At 50.0% G+C, this 17,521-nt stretch overlaps 1 protein-coding gene across 2 annotated transcripts in view; it reads right to left on the bottom strand.

Moving 5' to 3' along the window:
* Positions 1 to 17,521, bottom strand: part of LOC139374687 (E3 ubiquitin-protein ligase RNF38-like) — a 47,070-nt gene that overhangs the window by 4,408 nt on the left and 25,141 nt on the right. Inside the window, exons 3-10 of one of the 2 annotated variants that reach the window (XM_071115753.1) lie at positions 16,691 to 16,746; positions 11,322 to 11,518; positions 10,672 to 11,017; positions 8,281 to 8,439; positions 4,244 to 4,411; positions 2,776 to 2,943; positions 916 to 1,019; positions 640 to 724 (exon numbers count right to left, since the gene is read on the bottom strand). In XM_071115753.1, the coding sequence (XP_070971854.1) occupies positions 640 to 724; positions 916 to 1,019; positions 2,776 to 2,943; positions 4,244 to 4,411; positions 8,281 to 8,439; positions 10,672 to 11,017; positions 11,322 to 11,518; positions 16,691 to 16,746 (1,283 nt within the window). The remainder of the gene's footprint in view (positions 1 to 639; positions 725 to 915; positions 1,020 to 2,775; positions 2,944 to 4,243; positions 4,412 to 8,280; positions 8,440 to 10,671; positions 11,018 to 11,321; positions 11,519 to 16,690; positions 16,747 to 17,521) is intronic. The other variant, XM_071115754.1, reaches the window with a different exon arrangement.

Genomic DNA, 17,521 nt, shown 5'->3' on the forward strand with positions numbered 1-17,521 from the left:
ACACAATCATGTTCTGCATAGTGTACATCTACACACTAATCAACAGGTTTTAATCTGTTTAGCCCACTGAGCTGAAGCCTAGGCATTAGCTATTGGAACTAACACGAGGCTAGATGCTTCAGCCAACACCAGACTGTAGTTCATTAAAACTACCTCCACTACATTAGAGTTGACTAGACCATATAGATGTATAGTTAGCTCTGTGGCTAGCTTACCTCCATTACACTAGACCATATAGATGTATAGTTAGCTCTGTGGCTAGCTTACCTCCACTAGACCATATAGATGTATAGTTAGCTCTGTGGCTAGCTTACCTCCACTAGACCATATAGATGTATAGTTAGCTCTGTGGCTAGCTTACCTCCACTACACTATATCATATAGATGTATAGTGAGCTCTGTGGCTAGCTTACCTCCACTAGACCATATAGATGTATAGTTAGCTCTGTGGCTAGCTTACCTCCACTAGACCATATAGATGTATAGTTAGCTCTGTGGCTAGCTTACCTCCACTAGACCATATAGATGTATAGTTAGCTCTGTGGCTAGCTTACCTCCTCTAGACCATATAGATGTATAGTTAGCTCTGTGGCTAGCTTACCTCCTCTACACTAGACCATATAGATGTAGCTAGCTTACTTCATAGTTCTCTACCTCTCCATCATCCACATCTAACTCTAGACTGATGGTAGGACCGACTGTAGGACCCACTGGAAGCATCGACCTGTGAGACAGGAGAGGGAGAGAGAGGAGAGAGAGAAGAGGGGGAGAGAGGAGATACATTTGAATAAACAAAATGATCACCACGCCTAATATAACATCATACAGTATTATACCATATAAACTAATGATTTATTCCAACGTGTACTGCATACCAGGTGCTGCTACAACAACAAGAGAAGAAGAAGTACTCACAGGAAGTAAGGCAGGAAGCCTGGGTGGTAGGGGGGCGGGGGCACGGTCTGCTGGGAGCGGTAACGACGTCCTGTGATTCGCCGAGGCATGAAGTGGGGGTACGGCTGGGAGAGGGACAGAGGAAGGAACGGTAAGAACCCTTCATAGAGGTGAGGACATGTTGTTCTCCATCTGTGTGTGTGTGTGTGTAACATACTGTTATTGTAACATGTTGTGAAATCTGTTGTATAGTTTTTAAAAATGCATAACTGCCTTAATTCTGCTGGACCCCAGGAAGAGTAGCTGCTACCTTGGCAGGAACTAATGGGGATCCATAATAAACCCCAGGAAGAGTAGCTGCTGCCTTGGCAGGAACTAATGTGGATCCATATTAAACCCCCAGGAAGAGCAGCTGCTGCCTTGACAGGAACTAATGGGGATCCATAATAAACCCCCAGGAAGAGAAGCTGCTGCCTTGGCAGGAACTAATGGGGATCCATAATAAACCCCAGGAAGAGTAGCTGCTGCCTTGGCAGGAACTAATGGGGATCCATAATAAATCCCAGGAAGAGTAGCTGCTGCCTTGGCAGGAACTAATGGGGATCCATAATAAACCCCAGGAAGAGTAGGTGCTGCCTTGGCAGGAACTAATGGGGATCCATAATAAACCCCAGGAAGAGTAGCTGCTGCCTTGGCAGGAACTAATGGGGATCCATAATAAACCCCAGGAAGAGTAGCTGCTGCCTTGGCAGGAACTAATGGGGATCCATAATAAACCCCCAGGAAGAGTAGCTGCTGCCTTGGCAGGAACTAATGGGGATCCATAATAAACCCCAGGAAGAGTAGCTGCTGCCTTGGCAGGAACTAATGGGGATCCATAATAAACCCCAGGAAGAGTAGCTGCTGCCTTGGCAGGAACTAATGGGGATCCATAATAAACCCCAGGAAGAGTAGCTGCTGCCTTGGCAGGAACTAATGGGGATCCATAATAAACCCCCAGGAAGAGTAGCTGCTGCCTTGGCAGGAACTAATGGGGATCCATAATAAACCCCAGGAAGAGTAGCTGCTGCCTTGGCAGGAACTAATGGGGATCCATAATAAACCCCAGGAAGAGTAGCTGCTGCCTTGGCAGGAACTCATGGGGATCCATAATAAACCCCAGGAAGAGTAGCTGCTGCATTGGCAGGAACTAATGGGGATCCATAATAAACCCCAGGAAGAGTAGCTGCTGCCTTGGCAGGAACTAATGGGGATCCACAATAAACCCCAGGAAGAGTAGCTGCTGCCTTGGCAGGAACTAATGGGGATCCATAATAAACCCCAGGAAGAGTAGCTGCTGCCTTGGCAGGAACTAATGGGGATCCATAATAAACCCCAGGAAGAGTAGCTGCTGCCTTGGCAGGAACTAATGGGGATCCATAATAAACCCCAGGAAGAGTAGCTGCTGCCTTGGCAGGAACTAATGGGGATCCATAATAAACCCCAGGAAGAGTAGCTGCTGCCTTGGCAGGAACTAATGGGGATCCATAATAAACCCCAGGAAGAGCAGCTGCTGCCTTGACAGGAACTAAATGGGGATCCATAATAAATACAAATAATTAGACGAGTGGCCGTGCAAGACAGCCCTTGGGTAGGTGTTTTGATGGCTAGCATGAGGTATGTGCGAACAGATCCTGTGACAGGGAGTCGTGATGAGACAGGAACTGGAGGGGGGCAGGGAGGAAGGGTGAGCGAGGTACTGGGGGTTGGGGGGGGGCACCTTACCACTCCGAACAGCTCCTGTGACAGGGAGTCGTGATGAGACAGGAACTGGAGGGGGGCAGGGAGGAAGGGTGAGCGAGGTACTGGGGGTTGGGGTGGGGGGGGGGGGGGGCGTCTTACCACTCCGAACAGCTCCTGTGACAGGGAGTCGTGATGAGACAGGAACTGGAGGGGTGTGGAGGGGGGCAGGGAGGAAGGGTGGTGTCCTCCATGAGGGTAGTTGAACCCCCCTCCCACAGACAGGTGCTCTCCAAGCAGCTCCACCTCGTTCTCTATCCTCTGCAACGGCTATGACAGGGATACAAAGGGTTATGTAGGGTTTATAAGCATACAAAAAGGGCTATGAAGGGTCATAGGTATACTAAAAGGGCTATGAAGGGTCATAGGCATACAAAAAGGGCTATGAAGGGTCAGGCATATTACAAGGGTTATGAAGGGTCATAGGCATACTAAAAGGGCTATGAAGGGTCATAGGCATACAAAAAGGGCTATGAAGGGTCATAGGCATATTAAAAGGGCAATGACGGGTCATAGGTATATTAAAAGGGCTATGAAGGGTCATAGGCATATTAAAAGGGCTATGAAGGGTCATAGGCATATTAAAAGGGCTATGAAGGGTCATATGCATACTAAAAGGGCTATGAAGGGTCATAGGTATACATAAGGGGACTATGTGCTGTTACAACTTGTTCTCTAGTCTCAAGGGTTCTCTGGGCCAGGGGGGGGAAGTTTATAATGGACTCTAAAACTGTTATGTCAAGTCACTTTCACTAATGATAATTAAAGTCAAAGTGAGCACATTGTGAATAGAAGGCAATTTAAGATGTGAATATGAGACTTAAAGGGCCTGGACGGCACCACTACCTTAATGGTTAAAGGGCCTGGACGGCACCACTACCCTAATGGTTAACGGGCCTGGACGGCACCACTACCTTAATGGGCCTGGACGGCACCACTACCTTAATGGTTAAAGGGCCTGGACGGCACCACTACCTTAATGGGCCTGGACGGCACCACTACCTTAATGGTTAACGGGCCTGGACGGCACCACTACCTTAATGGTTAACGGGCCTGGACGGCACCACTACCTTAATGGTTAAAGGGCCTGGACGGCACCACTACCCTAATGGTTAACGGGCCTGGACGGCACCACTACCTTAATGGGCCTGGACGGCACCACTACCTTAATGGGCCTGGACGGCACCACTACCTTAATGGTTAATGGGCCTGGACGGCACCACTACCTTAATGGTTAACGGGCCTGGACGGCACCACTACCTTAATGGTTAACGGGCCTGGACGGCACCACTACCTTAATGGTTAACGGGCCTGGGTAGTCCCACAGGGCGGCACACGATTGGCCCAGTGTCGTCCGGGTTAGGGGAGGGTTTGGACAGGGTAGGCCGTCATTGTAAATAAGAATGTATTGAAGAGTCATTACATCTATTGCATGATATTAAAAAACAAACTAGAGTGGGTACTTTGAAAAACAAGGACATTAAAAACAAAACTAGATTGGATCCTTGGAGAAACCGCCATAAATACAACTCCTGATTATAATGAAAATCAAGAGTGATGTGTTTCTTACCGATCTGGACTGTTGTGTCGGGAAGGGAAGGAAGTGTCCAGGTGGAGGGAGGTGAGGGGGGTGGTGAGAGAGGTGGGGAGGGGGGAGGAGGAAAGGAGGATCATTGGAGAGGAGGGAGGGAAAGGAGTAGGGCACAGGTAAATGCTGCACCGAACACGCCCCCAGCATCTGAGAGAGAGAGAGAGAGAGAAAGTGAGGTCTGATTCTACTGTGAATGACAATGACATATCTGCATTTAATTATTTCTGCCACCAGGGGACAGCACACACCAACAAGCATAGCAACGCCATTACACCAGAGGACAGGAAACACCAACAAGCATAGCAACGTCATTACACCAGAGGACAGGAAACACCAACATGCATAGCAACATTATTACACCAGGGGACAGTGGAGTGGAATGATAGCTAGACAGACTGGTACCCAGACTAGAACCAAGGAGTGGAATGATAGCTGACTGGTAACCAGACTAGAACCAAGGAGTGGAATGATAGCTGACTGGTAACCAGACTAGACCAAGGAGTGGAATGATAGCTGACTGGTACCAGACTAGACCAAGGAGTGGAATGATAGCTGACTGATACCAGACTAGAACCAAGGAGTGGAATGATAGCTAGACAGACTGGTACCAGACTAGACCAAGGAGTGGAATGATAGCTAGACAGACTGGTACCAGACTAGACCAAGGAGTGGAATGATAGCTAGACAGACTGGTACCCAGACTAGAACCAAGGAGTGGAATGATAGCTAACTGGTAACCAGACTAGACCAAGGAGTGGAATGATAGCTGACTGGTACCAGACTAGACCAAGGAGTGGAATGATAGCTGACTGGTACCAGACTAGACCAAGGAGTGGAATGATAGCTGACTGATACCAGACTAGAACCAAGGAGTGGAATGATAGCTAGACAGACTGGTACCCAGACTAGACCAAGGAGTGGAATGATAGCTAGACAGACTGGTAACCAGACTAGACCAAGGAGTGGAATGATAGGTAGACAGACTGGTACCCAGACTAGAACCAAGGAGTGGAATGATAGCTGACTGGTACCAGACTAGAACCAAGGAGTGGAATGATAGCTAACTGGTAACCAGACTAGACCAAGGAGTGGAATGATAGCTGACTGGTAACCAGACTAGACCAAGGAGTGGAATGATAGGTAGACCGACTGGTACCCAGACTAGAACCAAGGAGTGGAATGATAGCTGACTGGTATCCAGACGAGACCAAGGAGTGGAATGATAGCTAACTGGTAACCAGACTAGACCAAGGAGTGGAATGATAGCTGACTGGTAACCAGACTAGACCAAGGAGTGGAATGATAGGTAGACAGACTGGTACCCAGACTAGAACCAAGGAGTGGAATGATAGCTGACTGGTACCAGACTAGACCAAGGAGTGGAATGATAGCTGACTGGTACCAGACTAGACCAAGGAGTGGAATGATAGCTGACTGGTACCAGACTAGACCAAGGAGTGGAATGATAGCTGACTGGTACCAGACTAGACCAAGGAGTGGAATGATAGGTAGACAGACTGGAATGATAGCAGACTGGTACCAGACTAGACCAAGGAGTGGAATGATAGGTAGACAGACTGGAATGATAGCAGACTGGTACCAGACTAGACTAAGGAGTAGAATGATAGGTAGACAGACTGGAATGATAGCAGACTGGTACCAGACTAGACCAAGGAGTATAATGATAGGTAGACAGACTGGAATGATAGGTAGACAGACTGGAATAATAGCTGACTGGTAACCAGACTAGACATTTGTAGCTGGAATGTTCAAAATGTTGTGGCCTCTTGAACATGACCCAGGAGAACCAATTCAAGGACTGGCGTTAAGACCCAAGGTGGTAGTGTTGTCCTGACGACCACACACACACTACTGTCTCTACTCACAGGATGGTAGTGTTGTCCTGACGACCACACACACACTACTGTCTCTACTCACAGGGTGGTAGTGTTGTACTGAAGACCACACACACACTACTGTCTCTACTCACAGGGTGGTAGTGTTGTCCTGACGACCACACACACACTACTGTCTCTACTCACAGGGTGGTAGTGTTGTCCTGAAGACCACACACACTACTGTCTCTACTCACAGGGTGGTAGTGTTGTCCTGAAGACCACACACACTACTGTCTCTACTCACAGGGTGGTAGTGTTGTACTGAAGACCACACACACACTACTGTCTCTACTCACAGGGTGGTAGTGTTGTCCTGAAGACCACACACACACTACTGTCTCTACTCACAGGGTGGTAGTGTTGTACTGAAGACCACACACACACACACACCCTACTGTCTCTACTCACAGGGTGGTAGTGTTGTACTGAAGACCACACACACTACTGTCTCTACTCACAGGGTGGTAGTGTTGTCCTGTCCTGAAGACCACACACACTACTGTCTCTACTCACAGGGTGGTAGTGTTGTCCTGTCCTGAAGACCACACACACTACTGTCTCTACTCACAGGGTGGTAGTGTTGTACTGACCACACACACACACACTACTGTCTCTACTCACAGGATGGTAGTGTTGTCCTGTACTGAAGACCACACACACACACACTACTGTCTCTACTAACAGGATGGTAGTGTTGTACTGACCACACACACACACAACTGTCTCTACTAACAGGATGGTAGTGTTGTACTGACCACACACACACACACACTGTCTCTACTCACAGGATGGTAGTGTTGTACTGAAGACCACACACACACTACTGTCTCTACTCACAGGGTGGTAGTGTTGTCCTGTACTGAAGACCACACACACACACACACACACACTACTGTCTCTACTCACAGGGTGGTAGTGTTGTACTGAAGACCACACACACACACACACACACACTACTGTCTCTACTCACAGGGTGGTAGTGTTGTCATGACGACCACACACACACTACTGTCTCTACTCACAGGGTGGTAGTGTTGTCCTGAAGACCACACACACTACTGTCTCTACTCACAGGATGGTAGTGTTGTACTGAAGACCACACACACTACTGTCTCTACTCACAGGATGGTAGTGTTGTACTGAAGACCACACACACTACTGTCTCTACTCACAGGGTGGTAGTGTTGTACTGAAGACCACACACACTACTGTCTCTACTCACAGGGTGGTAGTGTTGTCCTGAAGACCACACACACTACTGTCTCTACTCACAGGATGGTAGTGTTGTCCTGACGACCACACACACACTACTGTCTCTACTCACAGGGTGGTAGTGTTGTACTGAAGACCACACACACACTACTGTCTCTACTCACAGGGTGGTAGTGTTGTACTGAAGACCACACACACACTACTGTCTCTACTCACAGGGTGGTAGTGTTGTCCTGACGACCACACACACACACACACACACACTACTGTCTCTACTCACAGGGTGGTAGTGTTGTCCTGACGACCACACACACACACACACACACACACACACTACTGTCTCTACTCACAGGGTGGTAGTGTTGTACTGAAGACCACACACACACACACACTACTGTCTCTACTCACAGGGTGGTAGTGTTGTCCTGAAGACCACACACACTACTGTCTCTACTCACAGGGTGGTAGTGTTGTCCTGAAGACCACACACACACACACACACACACACTACTGTCTCTTCTCACCGGATGGTAGTGTTGTACTGAAGACCACACACACACTACTTTCTCTACTCACAGGATGGTAGTGTTGTCCTGAAGACCACACACACACACACTACGGTCTCTACTCACAGGGTGGTAGTGTTGTCCTGAAGACCACACACACTACTGTCTCTACTCACAGGGTGGTAGTGTTGTCCTGAAGACCACACACACACACACACACACACACACTACTGTCTCTTCTCACAGGATGGTAGTGTTGTACTGAAGACCACACACACACTACTTTCTCTACTCACAGGATGGTAGTGTTGTCCTGAAGACCACACACACACACTACGGTCTCTACTCACAGGATGGTAGTGTTGTACTGAAGACCACTCACACTACTGTCTCTACTCACAGGGTGGTAGTGTTGTCCTGTACTGAAGACCACACTGCATGCTGGGATCTGTTGTTGAGAGGAACAGACAGGAGGGAGGTGCTGTCCTGTATACAGAGGAGCTACCAGACCATGATGAGAAGGGACAGGAGTCACCGTATAGGAGACTGGGACTGAGGCCTGTTGGAGAGAGAGAGAGAGGGTTAATATATAGGAGACTGGGACTGAGGCCTGTTGGAGAGGGAGAGAGAGGGTTAATATATAGGAGACTGGGACTGGGCCTGTTGGAGAGAGAGAGTTAATATATAGGAGACTGGGACTGGGGCCTGTTGGAGAGAGAGAGAGAGAGTTAATATATAGGAGACTGGGACTGAGGCCTGTTGGAGAGAGAGAGAGAGGGTTAATATATAGGAGACTGGGACTGAGGCCTGTTGGAGAGAGAGAGAGAGGGTTAATATATAGGAGACTGGGACTGAGGCCTGTTGGAGAGAGAGAGTTAATATATAGGAGACTGGGACTGAGGCCTGTTGGAGAGAGAGAGAGAGAGTTAATATATAGGAGACTGGGACTGGGGCCTGTTGGAGAGAGAGAGAGAGAGTTAATATATAGGAGACTGGGACTGAGGCCTGTTGGAGAGAGAGAGAGAGAGAGTGTTAATATATAGGAGACTGGGACTGAGGCCTGTTGGAGAGAGAGAGAGAGGGTTAATATATAGGAGACTGGGACTGAGGCCTGTTGGAGAGAGAGAGAGAGAGAGAGAGAGAGAGAGAGTTAATATATAGGAGACTGGGACTGAAGCCTGTTGGAGAGAGAGAGTTAATATATAGGAGACTGGGACTGAGGCCTGTTGGAGAGAGAGAGAGAGAGGGTTAATATATAGGAGACTGGGACTGAGGCCTGTTGGAGAGAGAGAGAGAGGGTTAATATATAGGAGACTGGGACTGAGGCCTGTTGGAGAGAGAGAGAGAGAGAGAGAGAGAGAGAGTTAATATATAGGAGACTGGGACTGAGGCCTGTTGGAGAGAGAGAGAGAGGGTTAATATATAGGAGACTGGGACTGGGCCTGTTGGAGAGAGAGAGAGAGGGTTAATATATAGGAGACTGGGACTGAGGCCTGTTGGAGAGAGAGAGAGAGGGTTAATATATAGGAGACTGGGACTGAGGCCTGTTGGAGAGAGAGAGAGAGGGTTAATATATAGGAGACTGGGACTGAGGCCTGTTGGAGAGAGAGAGAGAGAGAGAGAGAGAGAGAGAGAGAGAGAGGGTTAATATATAGGAGACTGGGACTGAGGCCTGTTGGAGAGAGAGGGTTAATATATAGGAGACTGGGACTGAGGCCTGTTGGGGAGAGAGAGAGTTAATATATAGGAGACTGGGACTGAGGCCTGTTGGAGAGAGAGAGAGAGGGTTAATATATAGGAGACTGGGACTGAGGCCTGTTGGAGAGAGAGAGTTAATATATAGGAGACTGGGACTGAGGCCTGTTGGAGAGAGAGAGAGAGAGAGAGAGAGAGAGAGAGAGAGAGAGAGAGAGAGGGTTAATATATAGGAGACTGGGACTGAGGCCTGTTGGAGAGAGAGGGTTAATATATAGGAGACTGGGACTGAGGCCTGTTGGAGAGAGAGAGTTAATATATAGGAGACTGGGACTGGGCCTGTTGGAGAGAGAGAGAGAGGGTTAATATATAGGAGACTGGGACTGAGGCCTGTTGGAGAGAGAGAGAGAGGGTTAATATATAGGAGACTGGGACTGAGGCCTGTTGGAGAGAGAGAGTTAATATATTAATTTTAAAAATAGTTTTCATTTAACTAGGAAAGTCAGTTAAGAACAAATTCTTATTTACAATGACGGCCAAACCCGGACAACGCTGGGCCAATTGTGCGCCACCCTATGGGACCTCTCACCATTACAATAACCAGGGAGGTTAGCATTTTATATCATAACCCCCCCAAGACATGCTAACCTCTCACCATCACAATAACCAGGAAAGTTAGCATTTTATATCATGCCATGCTAACCTCTCACCATTATAATAACCAGGGAGGTTAGCATTTTATATCATAACCCTCAACACAGGTCCCCTCCTCCCTCCTCCCCCCCCCCCCCAGTCTAACCTGTTAATATAGATCCCCTCCTCCCTCCCTCTCCCAGTCTAACCTGTTAATATAGATCCCCTCCTCCCTCCCTCTCCCAGTCTAACCTGTTAATATAGATCCCCTCCTCCCTCCCTCTCCCAGTCTAACCTGTTAATATAGGCCCCCTCCTCCCTCCCTCTCCTAGTCTAACCTGTTAATATAGGCCCCCTCCTCCCTCCCTCTCCCAGTCTAACCTGTTAATATAGGCCCCCTCCTCCCTCCCTCTCCCAGTCTAACCTGTTAATATAGGCCCCCTCCTCCCTCTCCCAGTCTAACCTGTTCATGAAGGTCCATGACCATGGCTCCTTGCTGCTGTGTGTGGTGGTGAGCTGCTTGATGAGAATGATGGACAGCGGGGTGCAGTAACCGTGGAGACAGGGCAGGGGGGTGGAACGCTCGAGGCTCCTCCACGCCCCCACCGGCAGGGGCTGGGGGCTGGCCGTAGGGGGGGGGAGGGGGGTGAGAGTAGCTCTGGTGGGGGTGAGGGTAGTGGTGGCGGTAGCTTTGGTCCTGGGGGTCCAGTCGGATGGAGGAGGGAGGAGGGGAGGGGTGGTGGGGAGGAGGAGGGGGGAGGTGACGGGGGGTGCGGGAGAGACGGCCACGCTGGCGACGCGCTGGAGGACTGGAAGAAAGGAGGGAGGAGAGAAGTCTTCATCATTCTGATAAGTATAATACATCAACACAATATGTCATCACCATAGATACAATCATCATCATCATCATCTTCTTACTGGTCAATATTGACTAGAGCTCAGCATTCCAAACTGACTGACTGACTGACTGGCTGGTTGGCTAACTGACTGGCTGGCTAACTGACTGGCTGGCTAACTGACTGGCTAACTGTCTGACTGGCTGGCCGACTAACTAACAAACAAACAAAGTAACCAAGCTAAAGAGCACAGTACCAGGTGAGGTAAGTCTCTTACCTGTGTCTGTGTCTGACAGGTGTATGGCAGCGCTCCTGGTGGTAATGGGGGTGGGGGTTTGGGGGAGGTCTGCGACTGTGGGGCAGCTCCCACGGCCTCATTGGTGGAGAGGGGTTGGAGGGTGGGGCCACCGTGGAGAGATCCAGCACTGATTGGCCAGATAGTCTCTGACGCTTTGGACTGGGGCTGTCCTCATTCTGTTGGAAGGGATGGGAAGAAAATGGAGAGGAGGAGGGCGAGAGCGAGAAGGAGGGCGAGAGCGAGGAGGAGAGCGAGGAGGATGGGGGAGAGCGAGGAGGGGGGGAGAGCGAGGAGGGGGGAGAGCGAGGAGGGGGGGAGAGCGAGGAGGGGGGGAGAGCGAGGATGGGGGAGAGCGAGGATGGGGGAGAGCGAGGGGGGGGGGGCGAGAGTGAGGAGGAGAAGAGCGAGGAGAGCAAGGAGGAGGAGAGCGAGGAGGAGGAGGGGGAGAGGGAGGAGGAGAGATAAACCAAGGTTAGTTTCACATACCACCTATAACTCCATCATGAATCAATAGAGATGTAGCAGACCCTCTGATTAACAGTCCATATTGTTGCTCAGTAACACACAGGCCCTACTCTACCCCCATTAACACACAGGCCCTACTCTACCCCCATTAACACACAGGCCCTACTCTACCCCATATTGTTGCTCAGTAACACACAACCCTATTCTACCACCAATAACACACAGGCCCTACTCTACCACCATTAACACACAGGCCCTATTCTACCACCATTAACACACAGGCCCCATTCTACAACCATTAACACAGGCCTTATTCTACCCCCATTAATACACAGGCCCCATTCTACCACCATTAACACACAGGCCCTATTCTACCCCCATTAACACACAGGCCCCATTCTACCCTCATTAACACACAGGCCCCATTCTACCCCCATTAATACACAGGCCCCATTCTACCCCCATTAACACACAGGCCCCATTCTACCCCCATTAACACAGACCCTATTCTACCACCATTAACACACAGGCCCTACTCTACCCCCCTACTCTACACCCCTCTACCCCATATTGTTGCTCAGTAACACACAATCCCTATTATACCCCATATTGTTGCTCAGTAACACACAATCCCTATTCTACCCCCATATTGTTGCTCAGTAACACACAATCCCTATTCTACCCCATATTGTTGCTCAGTAACACACAATCCCTATTCTACCCCCATATTGTTGCTCAGTAACACACAATCCCTATTCTAACCCCATATTGTTGCTCAGTAACACAATCCCTATTCTACCCCATATTGTTGCTCAGTAACACACAATCCCTATTCTACCCCCATATTGTTGCTCAGTAACACACAATCCATATTGTTGCTCAGTAACACACAATCCCTATTCTACCCCCATATTGTTGCTCAGTAACACACAATCCCTATTCTACCCCCATATTGTTGCTCAGTAACACACAATCCCTATTCTACCCCATATTGTTGCTCAGTAACACACAATCCCTATTCTACCCCATATCATGACTCATGGCATTTCCTCTGAGTGAGAGACATGAATACAGGCCCATATGAGAGTCATCTCCAGTTGAGAGGTAGTGAGACATACTTTCACAGGCACAGTTGGGGAACACTTTTCAGTCAGTGGTGAGTCACATACTTACCCGGAAAGAGCTCGCTCACTCCCTCGTGTACACACACACACACACACACCAGCTCATGTGCGATTCACACCAGTGTTCATTTCATCAACTACAGAGACGAAAATATTAGTCAACACACCTATTTTTCAGAGGCAATTGACGAGACTGTAACTGACTAAATAGACCCCCAAAAACTAGACCTAAACAGGAAAAATGATTTTAACTAAAATAAAGTAAATTATCTCTGACTAAAATGTGCTGTTTGCAGTCTGGTGACAACAAATCATTGATGCAAACAAGGCACACACACCATGGCTACCGATGATGTTACCTAATGCTACATAGCTAGCTGGCTGCAACCTATCAGACCACTACTGATGATGCTACTTAATGCTAGCTAGCTGCAACCTATCAGACCACTACTGATGATGCTACTTAATGCTAGCTAGCTAGCTGGCTGCAACCTATCAGACCACTACTGATGATGCTACTTAATGCTAGCTAGCTAGCTAGCTGGCTGCAACCTATCAGACCACTACTGATGATGCTACTTAATGCTAGCTAGCTAAGCTGGCTGCAACCTATCAAACTACTGACTGGCTGGCTAACTGGCTGGCTGGCTAACTGACTGGCTAACTGACTGACTGGCTAACTGACTGACTGGCTAACTGACTGACTGGCTAACTGACTGACTGGCTAACTGACTGACTGACTGGCTGGGTAACTGACTGACTGGCTGGGTAACTGACTGACTGGCTGGGTAACTGACTGACTGACTGGTGTGTGCCTTACCACCAGGGGGGTAGCCATGGTGTGTGCCTCACCACCAGGGGGGAGGGGGGCATGGTGTGTGCCTTACCACCAGGGGGGGTAGCCATGGTGTGTGCCTTACCACCAGGGGGGTAGCCATGGTGTGTGCCTCACCACCAGGGGGGGTAGCCATGGTGTGTGCCTCACCACCAGGGGGGGTAGCCATGGTGTGTGCCTCACCACCAGGGGGGGTAGCCATGGTGTGTGCCTCACCACCAGGGGGGGTAGCCATGGTGTGTGCCTCACCACCAGGGGGGGTAGCCATGGTGTGTGCCTCACCACCAGGGGGGGTAGCCATGGTGTGTGCCTCACCACCAGGGGGGGTAGCCATGGTGTGTGCCTCACCACCAGGGGGGGTAGCCATGGTGTGTGCCTTACCACCAGGGGGGGTAGCCATGGTGTGTGCCTTACCACCAGGGGGGGTAGCCATGGTGTGTGCCTTACCACCAGGGGGGGTAGCCATGGTGTGTGCCTTACCACCAGGGGGGGTAGCCATGGTGTGTGCCTTACCACCAGGGGGGGTAGCCATGGTGTGTGCCTTACCACCAGGGGGGGTAGCCATGGTGTGTGCCTTACCACCAGGGGGGGTAGCCATGGTGTGTGCCTTACCACCAGGGGGGGTAGCCATGGTGTGTGCCTTACCACCAGGGGGGGTAGCCATGGTGTGTGCCTTACCACCAGGGGGGGTAGCCATGGTGTGTGCCTTGCCACCAGGGGGGGAGCCATGGCGTGTGCCTTGCCACCAGGGGGAGAACCATGGTGTGTGCCTTGCCACCAGGGGGAGAACCATGGTGTGGCCATGGTGTGTGCCTTACCACCAGGGGGGTATAGACTGAATCATGATGGTCTAGTCTACTGAGACGTTACAGAACAGAGAGAATAGGAGACAGTGTCCTCAGTAAGTCAGCTTCTGACAGAACGCTCTACACAGTCACAGCCCCTGAGTGACGTGCATGCGCGCACACACACACACACACACACACACAACATGATTGCTAACAGGAAACAGCTGGATCGCAGGCTGCAGACACACACACCCACAGTCACACCCACACGAGGCAGGCAGGCAGCTGCCACTGAGCAGACAGTTTTACAGGCAATAACACCCTCAGCATCTGCACTAGTCCATTTCAACTCCTGTTTCAGACTAACACAGACACACAAATTATTAATGAGGGAGAAAGTTAGACACACAAATATCATAACCCCCTCAAGACATGCTAACCTCTCACCATTACAATAACCAGGGAGGTTAGCATTTTATATCATAACCCCTCCAAGACATGCTAACCTCTCACCATTACAATAACCAGGGAGGTTAGCATTTTATATCATAACCCCTCCAAGACATGCTAACCTCTCACCATTACAATAACCAGGGAGGTTAGCATTTTATATCATAACCCCTCCAAGACATGCTAACCTCTCACCATTACAATAACCAGGGAGGTTAGCATTTTATATCATAACCCCTCCAAGACATGCTAACCTCTCACCATTACAATAACCAGGAAGGTTAGCATTTTATATCATAACCCCTCCAAGACATGCTAGGAGTAGTGAATTGATGTTATCTTTAGCTGTTAGCTAGCAAGGAAAGTTAGCCTAAAAAGCTGGAAGCTACCGGTATCTTCTAGCATTGTCAAGTTATTCTAGCCTGTATGGGCATTGTATTTATTTGTGTGTAATTTATATTTATCCTTTATTTAACTAGGCAAGTAAGTTAAGAACAAATTCTTATTTAAAATGACAGCCTAGGAACAGTGGGTTAACAGCGACAGATTTTTACCTTGTCAGCAAGGGGATTCGATCTAGCCACTAGGCCGCCCCTCTAGCCACTAGGCCGCCCCTCTAGCCACTAGGCCCCCCCTCTAGCCACTAGGCCCCCCCTCTAGCCACTAGGCCCCCCCTCTAGCCACTAGGCCCCCCCTCTAGCCACTAGGCCCCCCCTCTAGCCACTAGGCCCCCCCTCTAGCCACTAGGCCGCCCCTCTAGCCACTAGGCCGCCCCTCTAGCCACTAGGCTCCCCGCCGCCCCTCTAGCCACTAGGCTCCCCGCCGCCCCTCTAGCCACTAGGCTCCCCGCCCCCCCTCTAGCCACCAGGCTCCCCCCTCTAGCCACCAGGCTCCCCCCTCTAGCCACCAGGCTCCCCCCTCTAGCCACCAGGCTCCCCCTCTAGCCACCAGGCTCCCCCCTCTAGCCACTAGGCTCCCCGCCACCCCTCTAGCCACTAGGCTCCCCGCCCCCCCTCTAGCCACCAGGCTCCCCCCTCTAGCCACCAGGCTCCCCCCTCTAGCCACCAGGCTCCCCCCTCTAGCCACCAGGCTCCCCCCTCTAGCCACCAGGCTCCCCCCTCTAGCCACTAGGCTCCCCCCTCTAGCCACTAGGCTCCCCCCTCTAGCCACTAGGCTCCCCCTCTAGCCACTAGGCTCCCCGCCGCCCCTCTAGTAGTAGAGGTAGTAGGGAGACACACACACACACACACAGACATGATGCAGCCCAGACTCCCAGGCTAGCAGTGAGTCAGCGGAGTAGACATGATGCAGCCCAGACTCCCAGGCTAGCAGTGGAGCAGACAGGGTGGTCTATAATAGCAGACCCCCAGACACCCTAAACCCTCCCTCCCCCACACACACCCCCACCCTAGGCACCGAGACCCCTTACACCTAGACCTCCCCCCCAAGACTCCCACTACACACCCCATCTCCCACCTCTTGATTTCAAATCTATGTATTTTCCTGGACCACCATTCCTCCCTTCCTGCCCTCCTCAGAAACCAGCACCCTCCACACACAGCCCAGAGGAATGTACCTGACAGTTTCTCTCTCACGATGAGGTCATATCTGTAAACACTAGAGGAGCTGTTGGAGCACGATATCATGACTCTCTCTGTGTGTGTGTGTGTGTGTGTGTGATCTCACCTTGTCACTCTCCTCTCCACAGGCATGGTCAGGATGACTCCTCCCACCTACGGCTCCTAGACACAGAGATACCATCATTACTACAGACCCTGGTTCAAATCCAGGCTGGATCACAACCGGCTGTGATTGGGAATCCCATAGGGCGGCGCACAATTGGCCCGGTGTCGTCCGGGTTTGGCCGTCATAGTAAATAAGAATGTGTTATTAACTGACTTAGCTAGTTAAATAAAACAATATTAAAAGTGGTAGACTGGCCCCTAGACACAGAGATACCATTATTAACAGTGGTAGACTGGCCCCTAGACACAGAGACACCATTATTAACAGTGGTAGACTGGCCCCTAGACACAGAGACACCATTATTAACAGTGGTAGACTGGCCCCTAGACACAGAGATACCATTATTAACAGTGGTAGACTGGCCCCTATGGCCCCTAGACACAGAGATACCATTATTAACAGTGGTAGACTGGCCCCTATGGCCCCTAGACACATAGATACCATTATTAACATTGGTAGACTGGCCCCTAGACACAGAGATACCATTATTAACAGTGGTAGACTGGCCCCTAGACACAGAGATACCATTATTAAGTGGTAGACTGGCCCCTAGACACAGAGATACAATTATTAACAGTGGTAGACTGTCCCCTATGGCCCATTATAAACCTACAGGGAAGTCTAGACTAGATGACACTACGGTTATATATAGACTAGATGATACTACGCTATATAGACTAGATGATACTACGCTATATAGACTAGATGATACTACGGCTATATAGACTATATAGGCTACATGATACTAAGGCTATATATAGACTAGATGAT

This window comes from Oncorhynchus clarkii, chromosome 19 (assembly GCF_045791955.1).
Source record: "Oncorhynchus clarkii lewisi isolate Uvic-CL-2024 chromosome 19, UVic_Ocla_1.0, whole genome shotgun sequence".
Lineage (NCBI taxonomy): Eukaryota > Metazoa > Chordata > Actinopteri > Salmoniformes > Salmonidae > Oncorhynchus > Oncorhynchus clarkii.